Here is a 24,843-nt window from a genome sequence, read left to right on the forward strand (position 1 = left end):
GTATTGACATTTTAACAGTATTTGTTCTTCTAATTCGTGAGCATGGAATGTTTTTCCATTTCTTTGTGTCTTCTCGAATTTCGTTCGTAAGTTTTATATAGTTTTTAACATACAGATCTTTTACATCTTGGGTTAGATTCATTCCCAAGTGTTTTATGGTTCTTGGTGCAATTGTAAATGGGATCAACTTCTTGATTTCTCTTTCTGTTACTTCATTATTGGTGTATAGAAATGCAACTGATTTCTGTACATTGATTTTGTATCCTGTGACTTTGCTGAATTCATGTATCAATTCTAGCAGCTTTTTGATGGAGTCTTTTGGATTTTCCATGTAGAGTATCATGTCATCTGTGAAAAGTGAAAGTTTGACTTCTTTCCCAATTCAGATGCCTTTTATTTCATTTTGTTGTCTGATTGCTAAGGCTAGGACTTCCAACACTGTTAAATAACAGCGGTGAGAGTGGACATCCCTGTCATGTTCCTGATCTCAGGGGGAAAGCTCTCAGTTTTTCCCCCTTGAGGATGATACTAGCTGTGGACTTTTCATATATGGCTTTTATGATGTTAACGTATGTTACTTTTATCCCGACTTTCTTGCGAGTTTTTGTTATGAAAGGATGCTGTATTTTGTCAAATGTTTTTTCTGCATCTATTGAGATCATGTGGTTCTTATCCTTTCTTCTATTAATGTGATGTATCACACTGATTTGCACATATTGAACTAGCCCTGCAGCCCAGAAATGAATTCCACTTGATCATGGCAAATAATTCTTTTAATAGACTATTGAATTCGATTTGCTAGTGTCTTGTTGAGAATTTTTACATCCATGTTCATCAGGGATATTGGCCTGTAATTCTCCTTTTTTGTGGGGTCTCTCTCTGGTTCGGGAATCAAAGTAATGCTGGCTTCGTAGAATGAGTCCAGAAGTTTTCCTTTCATTTCTATTTTTTGGAACAGCTTGAGAAGGATAGGTATTAACTCTGCTTTAAATGTCTGGTAGCATTCCCCAGGAAAGCCATCTGGTCCAGGACTCTTATTTGTTGGGAGATTTTTTTTTTTTAAATGCTTTATTTGGTTTTGAGAGAGAGAAGCGCGCACAAGTGGGAGAGGGGCAGAAAGAGAGACACACACACACACACAGAATCTGAAATAGGCTCTAGGCTCTGAGCTGTCAGCACAGAGCCCAACGTGGGGCTCAAACTTGGGAACAACGAGATCATGACCTAGTCTGAAGTCAGATGCTTAACCAACTGAGCCACCCAGGCACCCCTGTTGGGAGATTTTTGATAACTGATTCAATTTCTTTGCTGATTTGGTTCTGTTCAAATTTTCTGTTTCTTCATGTTTGAATTTTGGTAGTGTGGGGGTATCTAGAAATTTGTCCATTTTTTCCAGGTTGTCCAATTTGTTGGCATATAATTTTTAATAGTATTCTCTAATAGTTGTATGTATTTCTGTGGTGTTGGTTGTGATCTGTCCTTTTTCATTCATGATTTTATCTATTTGGGTCTTCTCTCTTTTTAAGAAGTCTGGCTAGGGGTTTATCAGTTTGGTTTATTTTTTCAAAAAACCAACTCTTAGATTCATTTATCTGTTCTCTTTTTTTTTGGATTCTGTATTGTTTATTTCTGCTCTAATCTTTATTATTTCTCTTCTTCTACTGGCTTTGGGGTTTCTTTGCTCTTCTGCTTCTAGTTCCTTTAGGTGAGCGATTAGGTGTTTGTATTTGGAATTTTCTTGTTTCTTGAGATAGGCCAAATTGCAGTGTACTTTCCTCTTAATGACTGCCTTTGCTGCATCTCAGAAGGTTTGGACTGTTGTGTTTTCATTTTCATTTGCTTCCATGTATTTTTTAATTTCTTCTTTGTCTGGTTGACCCATTCTTTTTTTTTCCTATTTATTTACTTAAATTTTATTTTTTTAAATTTACATCCAAATTAGTTAGCATATAGTGCAACAATGATTTCAGGAGTAGATTCCTTAATGCCCCTTACCCATTTAGCTCATCCCCCCTCCCACAACCCCTCCAGTAACCCTCTGTTTGTTCTCCATATTTAAGAGTCTCATGTTTTGTCCCCCTCCTTGTTTTTATATTATTTTTCCTTCCCTTCCCTTATGTTCATCTGTGTCTTAAAGTCCTCATATGAGTGAGTCATATTATATTTGTCTTTCTCTGACTAATTTCACTTAGCATAATACCCTCCAGTTCCATCCATGTAGTTGCAAATGGCAAGATTTCATTCTTTTTGATTACCGATCAATACTCCATTACATACACACACACACACACACACACACACACACACACACACACACACACACACTGCATCTTCTTTATCCATTCATCCATCAATGGACATTTGGGCTCTTTCCATACTTTGGCTATTATTGATAGTGTTGCTGTAAACATTGGGGTGCATGTGTCCCTTTGAAACAGCACACCTGTATCCTTTGGATAATTACCTAGTAGTGCAATTGCTAGGTCATAGGGTAGTTCTATTTTTAATTTTTTGAGGGGCCTCCAAACTGTTTTCCAGAGTGGCTGCACCAGCTTGCATTCCCAGACCCATTTATTCTTCAGTAGGATGTTCTTTAACCTCCATGCCTTTGGAGGCTTTCCAAACTTGTTGTTGATTTCAAGTTTCATAGTGTTGTGATCTGAAAATATGCATGGTATGATCTCAGTTCTTTTATGTTTATTGAGGGCTGTTTTGTGACCCGGTAACTGTTCTGTCTTGGAGAATGTTCCATGTGCACTTGAGAAGAATGTGTATTCTGCTGCTTTTGGATGAAAAATTCTGAATATATCTGTCAAGTCCATCTGGTCCAGTGTATCATTCAAGGCCATTGTTCATTTATTGATTTTCTGCCTAGATGATCTGTCCATTGCTATAAATGAAGTATTAAAGTCTCCTGCAATTACCATATTCTTACCAATAAGGTTGCTTACGTTTGTGATTGATTGCTATATTTGGGAACCTGTGTGTTGGGGACATAAACATTTATAATTGTTAGCTCTTCTTGATGGATAGACCCCATAATTACAATACAGTTTCCTTCTTCATCTTGTTACAGCTTTTAGTTTAAAATCTAGTTTGTTTGATATAAGTATGACTACTGCAGCTTTATTTTGACTTCCAGTAGCATGATAGAGGTTCTCCATTCCCTCACTTTCAATCTGAAGGTGTCCTTAGGTCTAAAATGAGTCTCTTTTAGACAGCGTATAGATGGATCTTGTTTTTAATCCATTCTGATATCCTCTGTCTTTTGACTAGGGCATGTAGTCCATTTACATTCAGAGTTCTTACTGAAAGATATGAATTTAGTGTCATTGTGTTATCTGTAGGTTTTATGCTTGTGGTGATATCTCTCTGCTTTCCACTCACAGGGTCCTCCTTAGGATCTCTTGCAGGGCTGGTTTAGTGGTTATGAACTCCTTCAGCTTTTGTCTGTCTGGGAAAACCTTTATCTCTCCTTCCATTCTGAATGACAGCCTTGCTGGATAAAGGATTCTTGGCTGCATATTTTTCCTGTTCAGCACATTGATTATTTCCTGCCATTCTCTTCTGGCCTGCCAAGTTTCAGGGAACAGGTCTGCCTCTACTGTTATGTGTCTCCTCTTACAGGTTAAGGCCCATTTGTCCCTAGCTGCTTTCAGAATTCCCTCTTTATCTTTCTTTTTTGCCAGTTTCATTATGATATGCCATGGTGAAGACCTATTCTTGTTGAGTCTGAAGGGAGTTCTCTTTGCCTCCTGGATTTGGATGTCCACTTCCTTTCCCAGATTAGGGAAGTTCTCCGCTATAATTTGTTCAAGTAAACCTTCTGCCCCTTTCTCTCTTCTTATGCTGGAACTCCTAGGATACAGATATTATGTTTCATTGAATGGCATAGTTCTCTAATTCTCCCCTCATGATCTAGCATTTTCTTATCTGTCTTTTTCTTGGCTTCATCGTTTTCCCTAATTTTATCTTCTATTGCTGTTACTGCATCTCGTTTATTTTGCACCTCATCTGCAGCATTTCTCAATTCGTCATGACTATTTCTTAGTTCTTTGATCTCTGTAGCAGTAGATTCTCTGCTGTCTTCTATGCTCTTTTCAAGTCTAGCTATTAATCTTATGACTGTTATTCAAAATGCTTGATCAGATATATTGTTTATATCTGTTTTGATCAATTCTCTAGCTGTCATTTCTTCCTGGAATTTCTTTTGAGGAGAATTCTTCCGTTTCATCATTTTGGCTAGTTTTCTGTCCTTTATGTGTTTTAATAGCTTGTTATATGACCTGCACCTGCAAGCACAATTATATTAAAAAGTGGTCGTACACTGTCCAGAACCTGGCCCTTCAGGAGGTGTTTTTGGAGTGTGTTGCATGCTCTCTGTTGTTGTGACTCTGGTTGCTTTATCTTGCTACCTGTAATGGTAGTTTGGACCTTCTACTAGGCGTGCTTTGATTTGTTCATTGAAGTAACTCTGAAAAAAATTTAAAAGTGGGTGTGGTGATGGAAGAAGCCTTATCCCATACAAAGAGAGAAATGACGGGTGGTTAAAAAGAAAAAAAACAGCAACCAAAAAATTGACCAGGCAGAGAATCAGAGAAACTATATTGCTTAATCCAGAGAGAGAGAGAGAGAGAGAGGGAGGGAGAGAGGGAGAGGGAGGGAGGGAGAAATAGAGAAGGTGATACAGCGGCGCCTGGGTGGCTCAATTGGTTAAGCGTCTGCCTTAGGCTCAGGTCATGATCTCACAGTTCATGGGTTTGAGCCCCGCATTGGGCTCTGTGCTGACAGCTGTGGAGCCTACTTGGGATTCTCTGTCTCCCTCTCTCTCTCTCTGCCCCTCCCCTGCTCTTTTTCTGTCTCTCTAAATAAATAAATAAATAAACAAACAAACAAACATTTAAAAAAAAGAAAAAGGAGATACAGAAGAGATGTAAAAAGAATGGATTAAAAATTATCTGCTTAAATAAACCAGTCAGAATTAGAAGTAATCAAAGGAATGAAGAAAAAAAAATTTATATAAAATAAGAACTGACCAAGAGTCAAATCAGAAAATGCAAAACCACTGTGCTGATACCTGATGGTGCCTTGGAACCTGTGACTGCGGTGCTGGTCTGGAACACTGCTTCAGTGTCAGTCTCGCTTCTGTAGATATGCATTTACCAGGCACGAAGGGGCATGGTTTGGTGTAGGCAGGTCCTGCCTGCACTGTGGGTCCGTTGTCCCTTCCCTGAAGCCCAACCTTGTTGGCGATGGGGAGAAAAATGGGGACACCCCTGTCTCTCCTCCCCAGACCAGATGTCTCCCACTGGTCTGTTCAGGCTGTCCACACAGTGCCGTGCAGACACAGAGGGCCAGTTTGTCCCACTCCACCATCTCCTGCACCTCCCAGGCACTTGGCTAAATTCAGTCCCTGATGTCATAAAGGGTCCTGCTCCGTGCGCCCCAGTTCTGGGGTAGTGCCGCTCCGGGCCTGGGTGGCAGGTGTCCGCAGGGTCTTTTGTCTTTAGAGTGGATATATACCTTCTTCCCACAGCACTCAAGGGAGGGGGCTACTCTCTCCGACTGCACCCCTGAGCTCGCTACCAAGCCTGGGTCTGGCTCCCCTCCTCCCCAGGCGTGCATACAGGGCGGCAGGCTCCAGTCTGGAGAAAGACCTGCAACCCTGGATCGTGTTAGATATTGGTTCTTTCTCTGTTTTTTCTATTCCCCGGTCTGTGATTTTTCTCTTGTCCAAATACAGCCCTACACTTCCACAGCCTCTCTTTCTCTTCCTTTTGTCTCTCCAGAGAAAGGGATCCCTCTCCTCTGTGCCTATGCCACCCATTTTCTCTCTCCCAATTGACAGTCACACACCTATGGACCACCAAGTTGTCCCTGGGGGCCCCTAGAGATATTTCTGTCACTCTGTAGCCTGGGTTCTTGGAATTCCGTCTTCTGGCCTCAGTATTGCTGTGTTTGAAGGACGAGGGAACTTTGGGTCCCCCTACTTATAGCTCTGCTATGTTGACTCCTTCCCCCCCCAAAAAAACTTTAAAAGGTGCCCCTTCTCTTTTGTAAATCAAAAAAACTCTTTAATATTATAGTCCAGTTAGATTTTTGGTTCAGTAGATTATTTTTTCTATGTTGAATATAAGCTTTCCAAATTAAAAGCTTTTGGAACATAATCTTTATAAATAAGAACCTGTCTGATTTCTACTTAGAGATTTTATTTTTAAAGGCTTTGAAAGCATAGGACAAAAAGTAATAGGCTCCATTTCATTCTTTCAACTGTAGAAATGGGCAAATAATATTTTGTTGCTTTTATGTTTAGAAGAGTTCATATAATTTAGAACAACCTCATATTTGTCAGGTGAATCAAGATTTTTATTTAGAAAAAGGAATTCGAATCATGCATGATGTGCTTTATCTTTTAGAGCTAAAGTATGCTGGAATGTTTTTTACTAGTCTAACAAATGCTTTCCACTACTTTTTTTCTAATAATTAAAAAAATATGTATAGGACATTAAAGACTTGATATTTTCCCTCGTACTTATATCTACTTTTAAAAATATGTAGCATGAAGTAAACGTTACTCTTACTTTCAGGATTGTCTAATATGATGTCGGATGGTGAGTTTCTGCGAACTAGTTGTGGATCTCCCAATTATGCAGCACCTGAAGTCATCTCAGGCAGGTAATAATAGATGGGTGGAGAGTAAACTTTTCATAATCTTTTGTTCATCTTAATAACATTTAATTATGATATATTCTGTTCAGAGGATAAGATTAACACAGTAGGACCAAATTGTCCTTTTTTTCCATTCTTTAAGAGAGAATAGTTTTATTAAACAATTTTTTAAACAGTTTCGATTTTGTTATGAGTATATTTAATGATTTTTTCTTTTTTCCAGGTGTAATTATTTTTATTCCTAGTTATTTTTGATAGTATTACTGATATAGTAATAACAGAGAATAAGTGTTGTGTTTGTTGGAAACATTTACAAAAGAATTCAAGCATTAAGTTCTTGATAGGACAATATTAGTGTCCCTGGTCCTATATATGCTGGCAATATGTAAAACACCTAGGTTCCCGGGTGCAGAGTGCAGAGGTGTAAAGTAAGTCACTGAGACATTGCAAGGAAAAGAAGAGAGCATAAAATAAAGATGTAAGCAAAGAGTAAAGTGTTGAAGGAACAGATAAGAAGTATATCGATGATCATAAAACCCTTAGGTGAGCTTTTGTTCTGTCTGTTCTCAAAGTTCCATGAGTCTGTGATGATGCTAAATTATTGAAAAAAAATTTAAGGGAGTTTTTCCATTAAAAAAATGACTGAAAGAAATATTGATTTTATTTTGATAAAGTACAGATAAGAGCATTTGCTATATTCAAGCATTCTTATCAGACAGTCCTTAAATAATAATTAACATATTTTTAATAAGGTACTATATAGACCATTATTTTATGTTTTGTCTTTAGAACAATGAGGTTTTGGGGGGACAGTATTGTCACTTCATGAAATTAAACTGTATAAGTAGAGATTGGAGCTTACCCATTGGTATATAGAAAAAATGTTCATACAGATTGCAGTGATAAACTGAAGACTTTCTACAGTGACCAGTGTCTGTTTAAAAACTTAACAGAATTCTCTGAGAGAAAATACAGAAACGTTATTATTGCAAGGAACAGATATAGGAGTTTTGGACAGTATAGCAAATGATATAAATGATGGGCAGCACCATTTTGAAGTGGATTATATTCTTTTAATTGGAATAACATAGATTTACTTTGTTACCTCAGACCTAGCTTTGAGTTTGTCAGTGTGCTATCAGGAGCATTTTAATATTTTTTATGTAGGTGAGAGAAGAAAGGACTAATATTCCAGCCATAGGTTATGTGTAACAAAGCTAACCTTAGTCCTGTGAGCTAACCTAACAAGTGATTGGAATGAAAGTCATACTCAGGACAATGTTATACAGGACAAGTACTGTCAAAGAGATGGCTGTAGGACTAGTTAGGCATTGTAATGTTTCAAATATTCTGTAAAATATGCATTCAGGGATAAAAATTCTGTTATATATGCATTTTCTTTATTGTAGTTTTATGATAAAAGGATTTAACGTATACATTATAGTATTGTTTTTTTCAAGTTTATGGTTATCTACTTTGATGTTTCCATAAAAATTCAACCATAGTATGTTTTATTTAAAAAAATTTTTTTTTAATGTTTATTTATTTCTGAGACAGAGACAGAGCATGAGTGGAGGAGGGGCAGAGAGAGAGGGAGACACAGAATCAGAAGCAGGCTCCAGGCTCTGAGCTGTCAGCACAAAGCCCGACGTGGGGCTCGAACTCACAAACCGTGAGATCATGACCTGAGCTGAAGTCGGTCGCTCAACTGAGCCACCCAGGCGCCCCTGTTTTATTTTTTTTTATTAGTCAATTAGTAAGTTAAGTGAGTTTGTGACAAAGAAAAATACTGCTTTCTTTTGGAAAACTTGAATAGTAATTGCATAGACCAATTCTCTACGGGAACAAGTATTGACTGTTGGGAGTGTGGCCATGGTCCTCATTGAAGGCCTGCAAATCAGTATAGACTGAGTCTGTAATATGTATATGAAGAAACAGGGTATACACGCGGATGAGAAAAAGTGGTATTTGTATTTCAGGTTTTTGTCATCCTTTTTCTTAGATTGTATGCAGGTCCTGAAGTTGATATCTGGAGCTGTGGTGTTATCTTGTATGCTCTCCTTTGTGGCACCCTTCCATTTGATGATGAGCATGTACCTACATTATTTAAGAAGATCCGAGGGGGTGTTTTTTATATCCCAGAATATCTCAATCGTTCTGTTTGCACTCTGTTGATGCATATGCTGCAGGTTGACCCCCTGAAACGGGCAACTATCAAAGATATAAGGTGATTATTCTTTTTGTGACTGTTACGTGTATTTTGTAGTATTAATAATAATAACACTAATTGAGTGCCTGCTTTATGTTAGTCTCTGTAACACTTAATAGCATAGGAATTTTGCTTTCCTTTTTACACAAACCTGATCAGGTCACTGATCTTTTTAAATATTTCAGATTGTTTTCTAAACTTTTTAGCTTAAGCAGCAAATCCTCAAAGGCCCTTCCTAATAAGGCTCCATTTCCTTCTCCTGAAGCCTCACTCCTGCACTTACCACCACACACTGGTCAGTGCCTCAGCTACATTCAGCTTTTCCTTGTTCTTCAAAAAACATATTTTATGCCTTCATGTTTTAATTTATATTATTGTCTCTGATTTGTCTTCTGCCTTTTTTGACCCTGTAGATTTCCATCCATCCTTTATAATTCTTACTTATCATCTCCCTTGTGAAATTACCTCTGATTCCTCCAGGCAGTGTTAGTTGCTTCCACTTCCGTGATTTCCACATTTTGTTCATGGTTTTATTTTTTCATTATCGCTTCATATCTAGCTATTACTCAGTGCATCTTCCTCCAGTCCTAAATTATAACTCCATAAGGGTAGAGGGAGTGTCTTACTCATCTTAGTACACACAATGCGAGAAGGCCCACGAATGTAGTATATGTTGAGCAACTATTTGAATAAATTTCAGGAGTGCCTGGGTGGCTCAGTCAGTTAAGTGTCCAGTGCTTGATTTGGGCTCAGGTCATGATCTCACTCACAGTTGTGGGATTTGAGCCCTGCTTCAAAGGCTCTGTGCTGACATTGTGGAGCCTGCTTGAGATTCTCTCTCTCTCCCTCTCTCTTTGCCCCTCCCCTGCATACACATGCATATGTTCTCTCTCTCTTTCTGAAAATAAATAAACTTAAAAAAAAAGTGAATAAATTTCAAATGGAATACAGGGTGAGATTTATGTATTTTATATATGGTTGATGAAATAAAGCATTAAAAGTTTTGCTAAGATTTTGAATAAAAAAATAAGCTAGGGCTGTGAAGGATTTCTTGTTACGTGAGAAACTTCGGAACTTGCAGTGTTACTGTGAATAGGACCTTTATCTAGCATACACAAGCCATGGTAATTCTTGACCTTCTACTTTTTACTTACTGTGTTACGTTTCCTAGGGTTTTTTTTTTTGTTTTTACCTAACATTTCATCGGTTATTTATTTACAAACACATTCTGTTACTGTCTCTCCAGAATCTCTCCTCTTACAAGCCAGAATGGCTGTGTAGAGACCTGTGAGTCTTGGAATGTTTAAATAGAGTAGTTTTTTACGTGGTAGCTGCTGATCTCTTCTGAAAGCAGGGACTGATGGCTTTTCCATTTGTATACTGTTTTTCTCCCCTAGCTTTTCTTCGAGTGTTCCAGGCCTCATACATAAAATAAACGTGTGATTGTAAATTAGCACCAACTTTAGTTATGGAAATGAAGTTAGCAGGAAAAAAAGCTTTTGTGTTTACAGTTTTTGTTTTGTTTGTTTTTGGCCTTTTTTTTTTTTTTTTTTTTAACATTAAGCTCTATGCCCAGCTTGGGGCTTAAACTCACAACCCTGAGATCAAGAGTCAACATGCTGTGTGGACTGAGCCAGCCAAGCACCTTGGTCACTTAATTGTCTTTTCCTTAGAAAGAAAATTAGAGACGCTGATACATATATTTGCACCTGTTTCTGTCAGCACATACATTTAGAATAGGAAAAGTACTGATTCCACTTGTGTTAAAACCGATACTTGTATATTTACAAGCTTTAGACGAAAAATGTAAATAAAAGTCTATTAGGATGAAGTAATTTATGCATATGTAGTTGACATAAAATAGTATTCAGTACAAGTACAAACTCCCAGTTATAAAAAAATAATGGCATTCATTTCTGTTCTCAAACTAATAACTTGAATTTATAGTTTCTATCATTTTTTATTTATCCAAATTCAGTTTTTTAATGTATGGGAATTCTTTTCTTTGCTTTTGGTTTTTTTTTAACGTTTATTTTTGACAGAGAGCGTGAATGGGGTAGAGGCAGAGAGAAGGAGGGAGAGGGAAAGGGGGAGAGAGAGAGAGAGAATGAATGAATGAATGAATGAATGAATGAATGAATCTGAAGCAGGCTCCAGGCTCTGAGCTGTCAGCACAGAGCCTGATGCGGGGCTCGAACTCACAAACCATGAGATCGTGACTTAGCCAAAGTCGTATGCTTAACCGACTGAGGCGCCCCTGTTATGCTACTGCATTCTTTTTTTTTTTTTCTAAGGAAAGGAACTTTATTTCATGGAAAAAAAAATCTGGGAGGGATTTTTCTGAACCAAAATCCACTGGAGAACAGCAAGAGATCAGAGTGATGCCAGTTTCTCACTGGCTGCATCACAGTCGTGATCAGTACCCCGATGGGCTCTGTAAATGATACTGAGTGGTAGGGCTCCCCCTTCTAGTGTCCCTGCTCTCTTTTAGCTATGTTTCCCTTTATTCTCACACTTACTAGTGGTTTTGTGGCCAGCTGAACTTAACACAAGCTCAGAGGTGCTTTATCTGATACTGTGGAAGGTATGGGGTGTGGATTGACCCACCAGGGTTCAAATCTGACTGCACACAGGAGTTACCTGCCAACCTCCAAGAGCCAGGTTGTGCCCCTCTGTGGCATTCAGTGTGGAGTTGGGCTGGCTGCAAAGAGGAGGTGTCCCACAGGGTCTCCCCTCCACAGCGCACCTTGGTCCCTGCGACACAGATGCGTCTCCCAGGCTGATGGGTGGTGGGGGACCAGAAACACCCACACGTGGATGACTTAGCCCACCAGCTTATTGAGCACTTAGAGCAGAACTTCCCTCCTGCTGTGGTCCTGGTGGTGTGGGCCTTGGGGTTGGGGTGCCTGTGTCCCTGCACCCCGAGTTGTTATGCTACTACATTCTTATAGTTATTCCATATAGGTCTTATTTTTCTTATAAGGTGGTAAGTGATTGGAGGTTAGAAAATATCTCAGTATTTATTCATTCATTTAATCATTTTTGCATTTATTCATTCAGTAACTATTTATTTAGTATTTATTCTGTTCAAGGCTCTAGGCTAAGTTCTGGGAATATAGTGATAGACAAGACAGACATTGTCTTCATGAAATAACATTTTTGTATTCTCCCAAGTGCCTTAAGCTTAGTATTACTCTTATTACTAATAATTAATAATAACAGTTCATACAACGTGATTAAAAGTGAAGGGTCTGAAGTTCAACTGTTTTAGTATTAATCCTAATTATTCTGTTTACTAACTACCAGCATACTACTTATTCTTTCTGTGCTTTTGTTACATCATATATAGTGGATTTGGTGGGAGGAAAGTCTTAGGTTGAGCCATGTGAATTTTTTCCGTAGGTCTAAAAAGAGCTGAATATCAGAAACTGCAGACATTCAACCCAATATAATTAAAGCTTTTAGAACGATGTCCAGCACACGGTGTTAATATGTAGGAACCTTTTAGCTGCAGTTGAAGAAATTTGGACACATTGTGAAATTTCTAAAATTTGATATTCTTTATAACTCATTTGGTCTCCTTTTAAAAAATATTTTTGAGAGGCGCCTGGGTGGCTCAGTCGGTTGGGCATCCGCCTTCGGATCAGGTCATGATCTCACGGTCCGTGAGTTCGAGCCCCGCATCGGGCTCTGTGCTGACAGCTCGGAGCCTGGAGCCTGTTTCAGATTCTGTGTCTCCCTCTTGCTCTGCCCTTCCCCTGCTCATGCTCTGTCTCTCTCTGTCTCAAAAATAAATAAACGTTAAAAAAATTAAAAAAAATAAAAATAAAAAATATTTTTGAGTATGGTTGACACACACTGTTACATTAGTCTTAGGTAAACAACATAGTGATTCAGCTTCTCTATATGTTATGCTATGCTCACCACAAGCGTAGCTGCCGTGTTATCATAGAATGCTATTACAGCATCATTGACTATATTCCCTGTGCTGTGCCTTTTATTGCTGTGATGTGTTCATTCCTTAACTGGAAGCCTGCGTCCCCCTCTTGCCTTTTCACTTTGCCCATACCCCCTACCACCACCCCCCCTTCCCTGGCAGCTGTCTCTTCTCTATTTATTGGTCTGATTCTGCTTTTTAAAATTTGTTTATTCATTTCCTTTTTTAGATTCCACTTATGAGTGAAATCATGTATTTATTTTTCTCAGATTTACTTCACTTAGTCCATTCATTTTGTTGCAAATGGCACAATATCATCCTTTTTTAAGGCGGTGTAATACTCCATTGTACACATATACCCCATGTCCTTTATCCATTTGTCTGTTGATACTTAGATGGTTCCATATCTTGGCTATTGTAAATAATGCTGCAGTAAACATAGGAGTGCTTATATATTTTTTGAATTAGTGGTTTTGTTTTCTCTAGGTAAATACCCAGTACTGAAATTATTGGATCTTATGGTATTTCTGTTTTAACTTTCTTTTAAAGTTCCTTTGAGATAATAACCTCACATGCATGCGGGGAAAGAGAGGGACAGAAAAATCCCAAACAGGCTACACACTGACAGTGCAGGCCCAATGTGGGGCTCAAACCCATGAACCATGAGATCATGACTTGAGCCAAAACCAAGAGTTGGACACTTAACTGACTGAGCCTCCCAGGTGCCCCTGTATTTTAAATTTTTTGAAGAACCTCTGTTCTGTTTTTCACAGTGGCTATACCAGTTTATATTCCCAGCAGCAGTGTATAAGGGTTCTTTTTTCTCTGAAGCCTTGCCAACATTTACTGTTTCTTATCTTTTAATTTTTGCTACTCTGTTGTAAGGTGATATCTCGTTGTGGTTTTGATTGTGGTTTCCCTGATTACAGAGGTTGAGCATCTTTTCATGTGTCTATTGGCCATCTCTATGTCTTCTTTGGTAAAATGTCTATTCAGGTCCTCTGCCTATTTTTTAATTGATTGGTTTTTGTTTTGGTTTGTTTTGTTTTTGTTTTTTTTGTTTTGTTTTTCATTTTTTGTTTTTTGGTGTTGTGTTGTATAAGTTCTTTATAAAGTTTGAATATTAACCCTTTATTGGCTATATAATTTGCAAGTATCTTCTCCCATTTGGTAGGTTGCCTTCGTGTTTTGTTGATGGTTTCTTCCACTGTGCAAAAGCTTTTTATTTGATGTAGTCCCAGTAGTTTATTTTTGCTTTTGTTTCCCTTGCCTTAGGAAACATATCTAGAAAAATGTTGTTTTGGCCAGTGCCAGAGACATTATTGCCTGTGTTTGCCTCTAGGAATTTCATGGTTTCAGATCTCACATTTAGGTTTTTAATCCATTTTGAGTTTATTTTTGTATATGGTGTTAGAAAGTGGTCCAGTTCCATTCTTTTACATGTAGGTGTCCAGTTTTCCCAGCACCATTTATTGAAGAGAATGTCTTTTCCTCGTTATATATTCTTGCCTCCTTTGTTGTAGAGTAATACACCATGTAAGCATAGGTTTGTTTCTGGGCTCTCTATTCTGTTCCATTGATATGTGTGCCTCTTTTTGTGCCAGTACCATACTGTTCTGATCACTCTTGCTTTATAGTATATCTTGAAATCTGGGATTGTGATACTTCCAGCTTTATTTTTCTTTCTCAACATTGCTTTGGCTATTTGAGGTCTTTTATAGTTGCACACAAATTTTAAGATTGTTCTAGTTCTGTGAGAAATGCTGTTGGTATTTTAATCTGTAGATTGCTTTGGGTAGTATGGACATTTTAACAATATTCATTCTGGGGCATCTGGGTGACTCAGTTAAGCATCTGACTCTTGATCTTGATTCAGGTCATGATCTCATGGATCATGAGATCTGCTGACAGTGCAGAGCCTGCTTGGGATTCTCTCTCTCTCCCTCTCTTTCTGCCCTTTCCTGCTCATGGGTGTGTGCACACGTTCTCTCTCTCTCAAAGCAACTAAATAAAAAAAAAATTTTTTTTTTCATTCTTCCAGTCTATGAGCATGGTCTTTCACTTCCTTGGTTAAATTTATTCATAGGTATTTTATTATTTCTGGTGCAGTTGTAAATGGAATTGTTTTCTTAATTTCTCTTTCTAGTACTTTATTATTAGTGTGTAGAAATGTGACTGATTTCTATTATCTGCAGTTTCACTGATTTATTCTAGTAGTTTTTTGTTGGAGTCTTTAGGATTTTTTAATGTTACTCCCATGTCATCTGCAAATAGTGACAGTTTGATATCTTTACCATTATGGATCCCTTTTATTTCCATTTCTTGTCTGATTGCTATAGTTAGGATGTCCAGTACTATGTTGAATAAAAGTGGTAAGAGTAGACATCCTTGTCTTGTTCCTGATCTTAGGGGGGAAGCTCTTGGTTTTTCACCATTGAGTATGATGTTAGCAGTGGGTTTTTCATATATAGCTTTTTATCATGTTGGGATCTATTCCTTTTGAACCCACTTTGTTGGTTTTTTTTTTTTAATCATGAACAGATACTGAATTTTGTCAAATGAGATGATCATTTGATTTTTATTCTTTGTTTTGTTGATGTCATGTATTTGGGTGATTGATTTACAAATAATGAAACATCCTTGCATCCCCCAGAATAAATCCCACTTGATTGTGGTGAGTGATCCTTTTAATGTGTTGTTAAATGTGGTTTGCTGTTTATTAAGATTTATATGTCTGTGTTCATCAGGGATATTGGCTGTTAGTTTTCTGTTTGTGTGGTTTTGGTATCAGGGTAATGCTGGCCTTGTAGAATGTATTTGGAAGCTTTCCTTCCTCTTCTATTTTTTGGAATAGTTTGAGGAGAATAGGTATTAACTCTTCTTTAAATGTTTTATAGAATCCATCTGATACTGGACTTTTATTTTTTGGTAGTTTTTGATTATGAATTCAGTCTTATATATTTGTTTGGTTTGTTTAGGTTTTCTATTTCATCCTGATTTAGTTTTGGAAGATTGTATCTTTCTATGAATTTATCCATTTTTTCTAGGTTATCCAATTTGTTGGCATATAAGTTGGTGTAATATTCTCTTATAATTCCTTATATTTCTGTGGTGTCAGTTGGTAGTCCTTCTCTTTTGTTTCTGATTTTATTTGGGCCTTTTTTTTTCCTTATGAGTCTGGCTAAGGGTTTATCAATTTTATTTATCATTTCAAAGAACCAGCTCTTGATTTCATTTATTTTTTTTCTATTGTTTTGTAGTCCTTATGTCATTTATTTCTAATCTTATCTTTATTATATGCTCTAACTCACCTTAGACTTTGTTCTTCTTTTTCTGGTTCCTTTAGGAGGAACGTTAGATTGTTTATCTGAGTGTGTATTTATTTATTTTCTTAGTTACTGAGGTAGGCCTGTGTTGCTATATATTTCCCTCTTAGAATTGCTTTCACTGCATCTCAGAGATTTTAGATGGTTGTGTTTTCATTTTCATGTGTCTCCATAACTCATTTAGTGTTAAGTCATGTATCAAAATTGGGTATCAGATAATAGTGATAGAAAGACTTAATTTCTGATGGCTGTGCAGTAGTAACCCATGGGAAATGAACTGATTTTGTCTCGGGCGAACCCTCATAAACATTCTGGTTACTGGTTCCATTGATAGAGTTAATTCAGGAATTGACTCCTGAAAATCAAAAACTGGGAGTATGACTTTTTAACTGGCAGTTTTCTTATGGTAAAGAATTATGGTCCTTTGTCTAAATGAATGAATTAAAAAAAAATGTGGGGACACCTGAGTGGCTCAGTCAGTTAAGCGTCGGACTTTAGCTCAGGTCATGATGTTGTGGTCCGTGGGTTTGAGCCCCATGTCGGGCTCTGTGCCGACCACTCAGAGCCTAGAGCCTGCTTTGGATTCTGTGTCTCCCTCCCTCTCTCTGCCCCTCCCTGACCCATGATCTGTCTCTCAAAAATAAATAAGTATCAAAAAAAAAAATTAAAAATGTACATTATTTCTCTAGTTATTATTTTTAAGCATTTATTTATTTTATTAGTGTAATTCATATAGCATAAGTTTGCTCCTTTAAATTCTGTAATTCAGTGGTTCTCAGTGTTTTCGCCAAGTTGTAGAGTCATCACCATTTTCTAATTCCCTAAAAGAAACTCTATACCCTTTAACAGTCATTACATGTTTTCCCCTCCTTTTATCCCTTGGAAGCCAGTAATCTACTTTCTGCCTTTACCTATTTGCCTATTTTGGAAGTTTCATATACACAGAATCATAGAGCATGTAGCCTTTTGAGTCTTGCTACATTCACATAGCATAATGTTTTCAAGGTTCATTCATGATGTAGCATCTATCAGTTCTTCATTCCTTTTTTTCCTTGAACAATACTCCATTGTATAGATATACTACATTTTGTTTATCCATCCATCAGTTAGTGGATACTTGAATTGTTTCCACTTTTTGGCTCTTAAGAATAACGTTGCCATGCACATCTGTGTACAAGTGTTTTATGGTCACACGTTTCCATTTCTTGTGGGTGTATGCCTAGAGTTTGTAATTCTTGTATGTTGTTGCTGCTCTTCTTGTTGAGTGATTTTATTGAACTAATTCCATAAATTTTTTATTCTTTGTCATGGTTGACCCCTGAAATCTCTGCTTGGTTAGCTTAATGGTCAGCTAATTATTAGAGCTTCCGTTGAATGTCTTGATCTAACAAGTCTCCCAGCCTTTGCTGAGAGACTCCGTGTGCATGTCTTCATTGCTCCAACGAGAAGCTCGTTAACCCGGCTTTAGGCTTTACTCTCTGTCAGCATCGAGGCTCCAAGTGAGCCACTAATTAGGAATTAGGGTCTTTCTTGGGCATGCGTACAGCCCTGCATATGTACATGGCCTTCTTTAGTCCCAGGAATGTATTACAGTATTTCAAAGATCCCAGTGGAACCCTTATTCCTGAAGTTTTCATTTTAAGGTTTTTGGTTAGCTTCTTACTTGCTCCAACTCTTATTGCCTCTTTAGGCAGCAGGGATGTGAGACAGTTGCCATTGGTTGTTTTTGACAAGTGTCCTGGGGAGAAGGCTGTTTGCAGTGAGGGAGCTCTGAATCAGGTCGGATCAAGACCAGGCTTGCAAAGTGGAGATTTTCAGGGAACTGCAAGACATGTCAAATAGTGACAGTTCTGTGGGGCTAGGACTTTGGAGAATTCTAAACCTATTCTGCTCTAATTCCAAACCTTTTTCCCCTTAGTGGTTGCTAGGCTGCCAGTTTTCTGGGCTACCATGATTGTGATGCTGTTGGTTTTCAAGGCTACCATGGAAAATGGGGGAAAGGAAGATGGATATAGGGCAGTTTAAAATGTCCCACATCTCACTGTTTTTACTCAGCTGTTTTCCTGAGTAAATACTTGTAAGGTTTTTGCAGACTTTTGGTTAATTTCCAGAGTACTGGAAAAGTCGACTTTGATAATTTTTGCTAGTAATCTTAATGCCTGTATGGAAGAGTGAATTTTTGGAGTTCATTCAAAAGCGCTCATCTTCCCTATTTGTCATTGATGTTTTAAAAATGTTAGACATATAATTTCTTATGTTCTCTTTCCTTTGAAAAAAATTAACATCTCACATTTTTATTATTAAGCCTTGGGTACTTAGTCTGATACAGGAAACAAACACATTAATGAATTCATTTCGGTTTTCATACTTAATGTATTCATCATTTATTTATTTTGCATTTACTGAGCATTTGTTTACACTGTATTGGGTAATGGAATATAGCTAAATAAGGCATGATCCCTGTTTCAAGGAGCTCTGAGTTTAGTGGGTAAGATTCAGAAAAAAAATCAACACCTATAAGAAAGTGTGAGTGTTAAATACAAAGATCTACTAGAGGCTATAGAAGATTCATCTTTGGATCACCCTCGGGGCCTGGCACGCCATCATCAACATCATTATTTTTGTCTTTTCAATTCAATTTCTATATCACAAGCAGAATGATCTTTATAGAATGCAGATTAGGTCATGTCACTGTCATCCCTGTCTCTCTCAATTCTTTCAGTGATTTTCATCAGGCATACGTTCTCGGCCCAAAATCTTTCTTACAGCCTACAGCTGTCAGAAATATCTGGTATGTTTTGACCCTCTAACCTGCAACTCATGTTTTCATGGCAGTGGCCTCAGCCCTCCTGCGCCTTGAACATGGCACAGCTGTTTCTTGTCTCGGTCTTTACATATATTGTTTCTTTTCCTGGGAATACCTGTTCGTAGCTCTTTGCTTAGCTGATTTCTAATCATTCTGTTATCTGCTTAAATACCACTCAGAGTAGCTTCCCTAATTACATGCATCCCGTTGTGATTTTTACATTCTTATTTTACACTGTGCTTTCCACCTAGAATCTTTATCACAGGATTTTCATGTTTGTGTATTTGTAACTGTATATTTATTTTTGTGAATATTTTATCTGTATTCAGCTAGAATATAATCTCTGTGAGGATGAGAGTCCTTTTGCCATAGGATAACCTTAAAACTTATTTTTATTTATTTATTAAAAAAAAATTTTAATGTTTATCTTAGAATGAGAACAAGTCGGGGAGGGGCAGAGAGAGAGGGAGACACAGAAACTGAAGCAGGCTCCAGGCTCTGAGCTGTCAGCCCAGAGCCCGACGCCGGGCTCAAGCTCACAAGCCGTGAGATTGTGGTCTAAGCTGAAGTCGGACGCCCAACCAACTAAGCCACCCAAGCACCCCTAAAATTTTTTTTAAATGTTTACTTATTTAGAGAGAGAGAGAGAGAGAGAGAGAGAGTGTTAGCAGGGGAGGGGCAGAGAAAGAGAGAGAGGGGGACAGAGAATCCCCAGTAAGCTCTGTTCGGTTAGCATGGAGCTCAAACCCACAAACTGTGAGACCGTGACCTAAGCCGAAATCAAGAGTCAGATGCTTGACCAACTGAGCCACCCAGGTGCCCCATCATTGTATACCCTTAGTTAATATTCATAAATGAAACAATCAGTCAATACAAGGCATTCAAGTAAAATATATATTGATCTGAATTTAGCTTAGGGGGTGCCCAGTTCTACCAATAGTAATACTTGTGCAGTCTCAAAGGAATAGTACATGTTAGTTGGATGAAAAGGGATGGGATATTCTAGGATGGTTACAGTAACATTATGTACAAAGGCCCAGAAGTGTGAGAAAATAAAATTTAGGAGAGTGATCATCAAATTTTTTGGTTTTAGTATTCCTTTACAGTCTTAAAATTGAGAATTCTAAAAAGTTGTGTTTTTAATGCAGGTTATGTCAATATCTGAGAAACTTAAAAAAACATTTAATTGACTTAAAAATAACACTAAAGCTACTACATGTTAATCATGTTAATCTAAATAAATATCTTTTCTGAAAAATAACCAAAAAGAAAATGGTAACAAGAGTGGCATTATTTTACATTTTCAGATTCTCTTAAGTGTTGGGCTTAATCAGAAACAGTGGCTAGGTTCTTCTGTCTCTGTCTTCATTCAGTCTGTTGCAATGTGTTGTATGTTAGTTGCAGTCTATGAAGAAAATCTGACATCAAGTAAGTGGTTGGAAGGGGAAGCACATTTTTAATAGTCTTTTAGACGGTTGTGATATTCTTCTTGGTATTAAGCCAAAGCTTAACGTGTTAGTTACAATATCAAATGAGAAAAGGTATCAGCCTACTTTTGTTCTATATTACATTAAAATTAACAGGTTGCTTTTGTGTTCTGTGGATGTTTTATCCTTGTATGATTTTGTAACCTCATGTGTTGGTCATTTTGAAAATACTGGGTTATTGAGTTAGAAAGATTTTCCAAATGGTGACATGTTCATTATACAATATTAGAAATCATTTTCATTGTTACCACTATAAAGTTACCAGCAAAGTCTTTCCTAGGAAGCTGTCAAACCAGTAGAGGCAGATACAAATTGTATAAAATTCTAAAACTTTGCTTTAAAGCTTGAACTTTATCATTGGCAACACTGCCAGTTTCCTTTGAAGTGACAGGCTCTGAGAAAATTTCAGCCAAATACCTAAGCCTGAATAGCCATAGCTATTCAAGGGTGGGGGTTAATTAACTTAGCCAGGGTCACACAGAGAACAGGTCTTCCTGATTCTGTTATATTGTATTGCCCCGTGTATAAATTACTTGGAACTTGCCAAAGCATGTTCTTACAATAGTGTATTGTGGTATTTTTCCTAGAGAGCATGAATGGTTTAAACAAGATTTGCCCAGTTACTTATTTCCTGAAGACCCCTCCTATGATGCTAACGTCATTGATGATGAGGCTGTGAAAGAAGTGTGTGAAAAATTTGAGTGTACAGAATCAGAAGTAATGAACAGTTTATATAGTGGTGACCCTCAAGACCAGCTTGCAGTGGCTTATCATCTTATCATTGACAATCGGAGAATAATGAACCAAGCCAGTGAGTTCTACCTCGCCTCTAGTCCCCCAACTGGTTCTTTTATGGATGATAGTACCATGCATATTCCCCCAGGCCTGAAGCCTCATCCAGAAAGGATGCCACCTCTTATAGCAGACAGCCCTAAAGCAAGATGTCCATTGGATGCGCTGAATACAACTAAGCCCAAATCTTTAGCTGTGAAAAAAGCCAAGTGGCATCTTGGAATCAGAAGTCAAAGCAAACCATATGACATTATGGCCGAAGTCTACCGAGCTATGAAGCAGCTGGATTTTGAATGGAAGGTAGGAGATGGCAGTATATTAAGATCATTTGTAAAAGGTTTGTTTTTTTGGTTTTTGTTTGCTTTTTATGTTTGTGTTTTTGTATAGTAAGCTGTTCTGAACTACTGAGTTCTTAGGGTCAATAGAAATTTTGATTTAGATACAAATTTTGTGGTCATCTTGCTTCTGGATGATAAACCCCATTTTCCTCATTAATGTACCATGTACATTCAAAACTAAAGTTTAAGGATGAAGAGTTGTCGATGCTGGGGACCTCTGATATTTTTGAATTAGCGACTAGCATTCTTGGCCAAGAAAGAGAACGTCATCAACCTGAAATCGCCTGAGAAAATTGTCCATCTGTTTTCGCCTGCATCATAGCAATAAAAAGTCATGTGTCTTCAACGATGCTATGTTTAACTTTTTGTTCTCATTTCTTCTTTTTCCCACTAACTATAGCAGCTAGTGGTCAATACAGATGATACCATCAGGATAAATTTCTTCAGTCAACAAATATTTTTCTCTAGGTTGAGAAGATCTCTTTTATTTGTATAGTGCTTTTAATCCTTAGTTATGGTATGTTTTTCTTACTCTCAGCCCCCAGTTTTCCTTTTTTCAAATTAGTGCTCAAATTCATTATGATTCTATTTGAGTATAGGTGGAAGGAAAAGCATTTTTTCCCCCATCTCAGATATCCTTTTTCACTCTTGTTCCTTTCTTGAAAGCTGTGAATGTATTTTTAAAGGAAGAAGAAAAACATTCAAATACACCATGCATATATTCATTTGACATGTTTGAAAAATCAGTCCTTTTCATTTTATTGGTACATGAAATGAATAAACAAAATAATATTTCATTAAAATCATTTAAAAACATTTCTGAAGCAATTCAGTGAAAAGAGAGACATTAATGTCTTTAAAATTCCATACTGAAAAAAAGTTTGAACTAACTTGACAGATGTTTTGAAAACCCAGGATCATCTTTTTTCTGAGCTGCAGTTGTCTTATCTTCCAAAGGCAAATAATACTTCTTCACAGGATTATTGCAATACTTAAATTCTGTGACAGTACCTATTTATACTGCTGAATGCAAACCATTAACATATTGGTTCTTTTTTATTCCTTCTACTCCATATTAATAGGGAGAAGTATTCAAATTGAGGCTGGGTAACCAGAATTACTGTTGATGTGTTAGAGTGGAGGCATATCTAGAATGAGGGCTAAGACACTCTATAATCCCTGCGTTCCCTTTAGGTTTCAGTTGCTCTGCACACACAGTACTATCAGTAGAGATTAAGTCAATGTGAAGCTGTTATGTAATATATATTTTAAAAAAAAGGTCATTCAGGAATTCCTTTTCTACCCCACCTCTATCAGTCGTGGCTATTTGCAATAAGAATAGGAAGATATTTTGTAGTTTGTTATTTTTAACATTTTTCCTTAAAAAAAGATTTCCCATTTTAGGTAGTGAATGCATACCATCTTCGTGTAAGAAGGAAAAATCCAGTGACTGGCAATTATGTGAAAATGAGCTTACAGCTTTACCTGGTTGACAACAGAAGCTATCTTTTGGACTTTAAAAGCATTGATGGTAAGGAAGCTATGCAGGCATGAGCTCTGAGAAGATAAAACTTGGCGCTAGTTGACAAGATGTTAAAATCATCTCAAAGACATGGTGGGTAGGTCTTCTGTACTGGTATTTTAGTAATCTAGAGTTAACTAAAAATGTAAGTGAAATGAAAAGGATCGAAGACATGTGGAATATCTCTAATCCAGCACCTCTTCAAAAGAAGTGCCTCCTTAGCATAAAAAAGTCATTTAAAGTGCTGGCTTTGGGAGCAAAGTAAGGAATTACAGGGAAGTAATTTTTACCTAAACTTGGCTGATGTTGTCAGGTTCTTTGTCACATTTCTCCATTCATATGTTATTACCATTAGGGTTGTAATAGCTAAACTTGCCTATTTATCAACTTCCCTCATCCTGGTTGGCCAAATGGGCCTTTGCTTGGAGTCAGCCCATTTGGTCTGCCCCAGATGTCCAGGAGACGAAGGAATTGGGAGGTGGTCTGGGTTGTGTCTAAGTACTTAATGTGACAGAAGTCAAACCTTCACGAACCGAATGGGGTTGTTGAGTTCAGAGGGCCAAGTGGGATAAAAACAGTAAGCCATGGGTTAGGTGCCGAATGGACAAGAGTAGAACTGAGTTCAGAGTTGGGGAGGTTGTTTTCAACAGAATAGTTAAATTTCGTTCTTGAACTACCACCAACGATAGCAGTATTTATTTCGTCCCTGACCACCATTATCAGAATTACCCAGCATTCTTACTGCAATGCAAATACTTGGGAACTACCCCCGTATCTACCAAATCAGAATCTCTAGAGGTGAGTCCTGGGAAATTGGAAGTCTTCACTTTTAACAAGATTTTCCTTGCCCCTCCTCCAGGCAATCAATTGCAGTGTGCACTGAATGTGCAGAATGGCAACTTTTTTTTTTTTTTTTAGTGATACCTTTTGTTGGTATGTTGCAAGAAAATAATCCTCCAAGGATGTGCTTCCTTCCTATTGGTTATCAGTTTGATTTCAAGGCTGATGCCAAATACTATACTGAGAAGGATTTAGGGGTGACATTTTGACCGTGTCAGTGTTGTGATTGGTTAGTGAGGTCTTGTGACAGTGGGAGGAAAGGGGTATTGCCACCCCTGCTCCCCGAACTCTGAAACATGACATCCATTAAGTTGCGCTTGTTCAGATGTGTTTACTCAATGTTCTGAATGTAGCATCTTCAGGGGAAGGTCTCAGACAAGTACACCTTTCATGTAATTTGCTCTTCTTTGGTTCATTTCAGATGAGGTGGTGGAGCAGAGGTCTGGTTCGTCAACACCTCAGCGTTCCTGTTCCGCTGCTGGCTTACACAGACCCAGATCAAGTTTTGATTCTGTAACAGCAGAGAGTCATTCACTCTCTGGCTCTCTTACTGGCTCCTTGACAGGAAGCACACTGTCTTCTGTTTCACCTCGCCTAGGCAGTCACACCATGGATTTTTTTGAAATGTGTGCTAGTCTGATCACTACTTTGGCCCGTTGATGATGTTTCTCTAGTTTGTCTTTGTTATTGCACTGTGAAAATCAGATATATTCTTAAAATCATTATTTTACTTATGGGTATCACATCCTCTGGAATACTGATCGAGAGTCATGAATATTTCCAGGGGACACTCAATGCCATTGACATTACTGAAAACAAAAACGTCTGACATTTTATTTACCTGTAGACATCTGTAATTCTGTTTTGCCTATGATGAATTCATAGGCAGTATCTTTAGTAGGTGAATGTCGGTGAAG

The 24,843-nt window shown here is 37.7% G+C and overlaps 1 protein-coding gene across 10 annotated transcripts in view; it reads left to right on the forward strand.

Moving 5' to 3' along the window:
• The window catches only part of PRKAA2 (protein kinase AMP-activated catalytic subunit alpha 2), a 77,435-nt gene extending 52,687 nt beyond the window's left edge, over positions 1–24,748 (forward strand). For 8 of the 10 annotated variants that reach the window (XM_027059079.2, XM_027059081.2, XM_053214115.1 and 5 more), the window contains 5 exons: positions 6,588–6,675; positions 8,672–8,896; positions 21,022–21,526; positions 22,969–23,095; positions 24,348–24,748. In XM_027059079.2, the coding sequence (XP_026914880.1) occupies positions 6,588–6,675; positions 8,672–8,896; positions 21,022–21,526; positions 22,969–23,095; positions 24,348–24,586 (1,184 nt within the window). In that variant the 3' untranslated portion in view covers positions 24,587–24,748. Of the gene's footprint in view, positions 1–6,587; positions 6,676–8,671; positions 8,897–21,021; positions 21,527–22,968; positions 23,184–24,347 lie in introns of those variants that run through there. The other 2 variants (XR_008294904.1, XM_053214119.1) reach the window with 2 other exon arrangements.
• Positions 24,749–24,843: the final 95 nt, after the last annotated feature.

This window comes from Acinonyx jubatus, chromosome C1, assembly GCF_027475565.1.
Source record: "Acinonyx jubatus isolate Ajub_Pintada_27869175 chromosome C1, VMU_Ajub_asm_v1.0, whole genome shotgun sequence".
Classification (NCBI taxonomy): Eukaryota; Metazoa; Chordata; class Mammalia; order Carnivora; family Felidae; genus Acinonyx; species Acinonyx jubatus.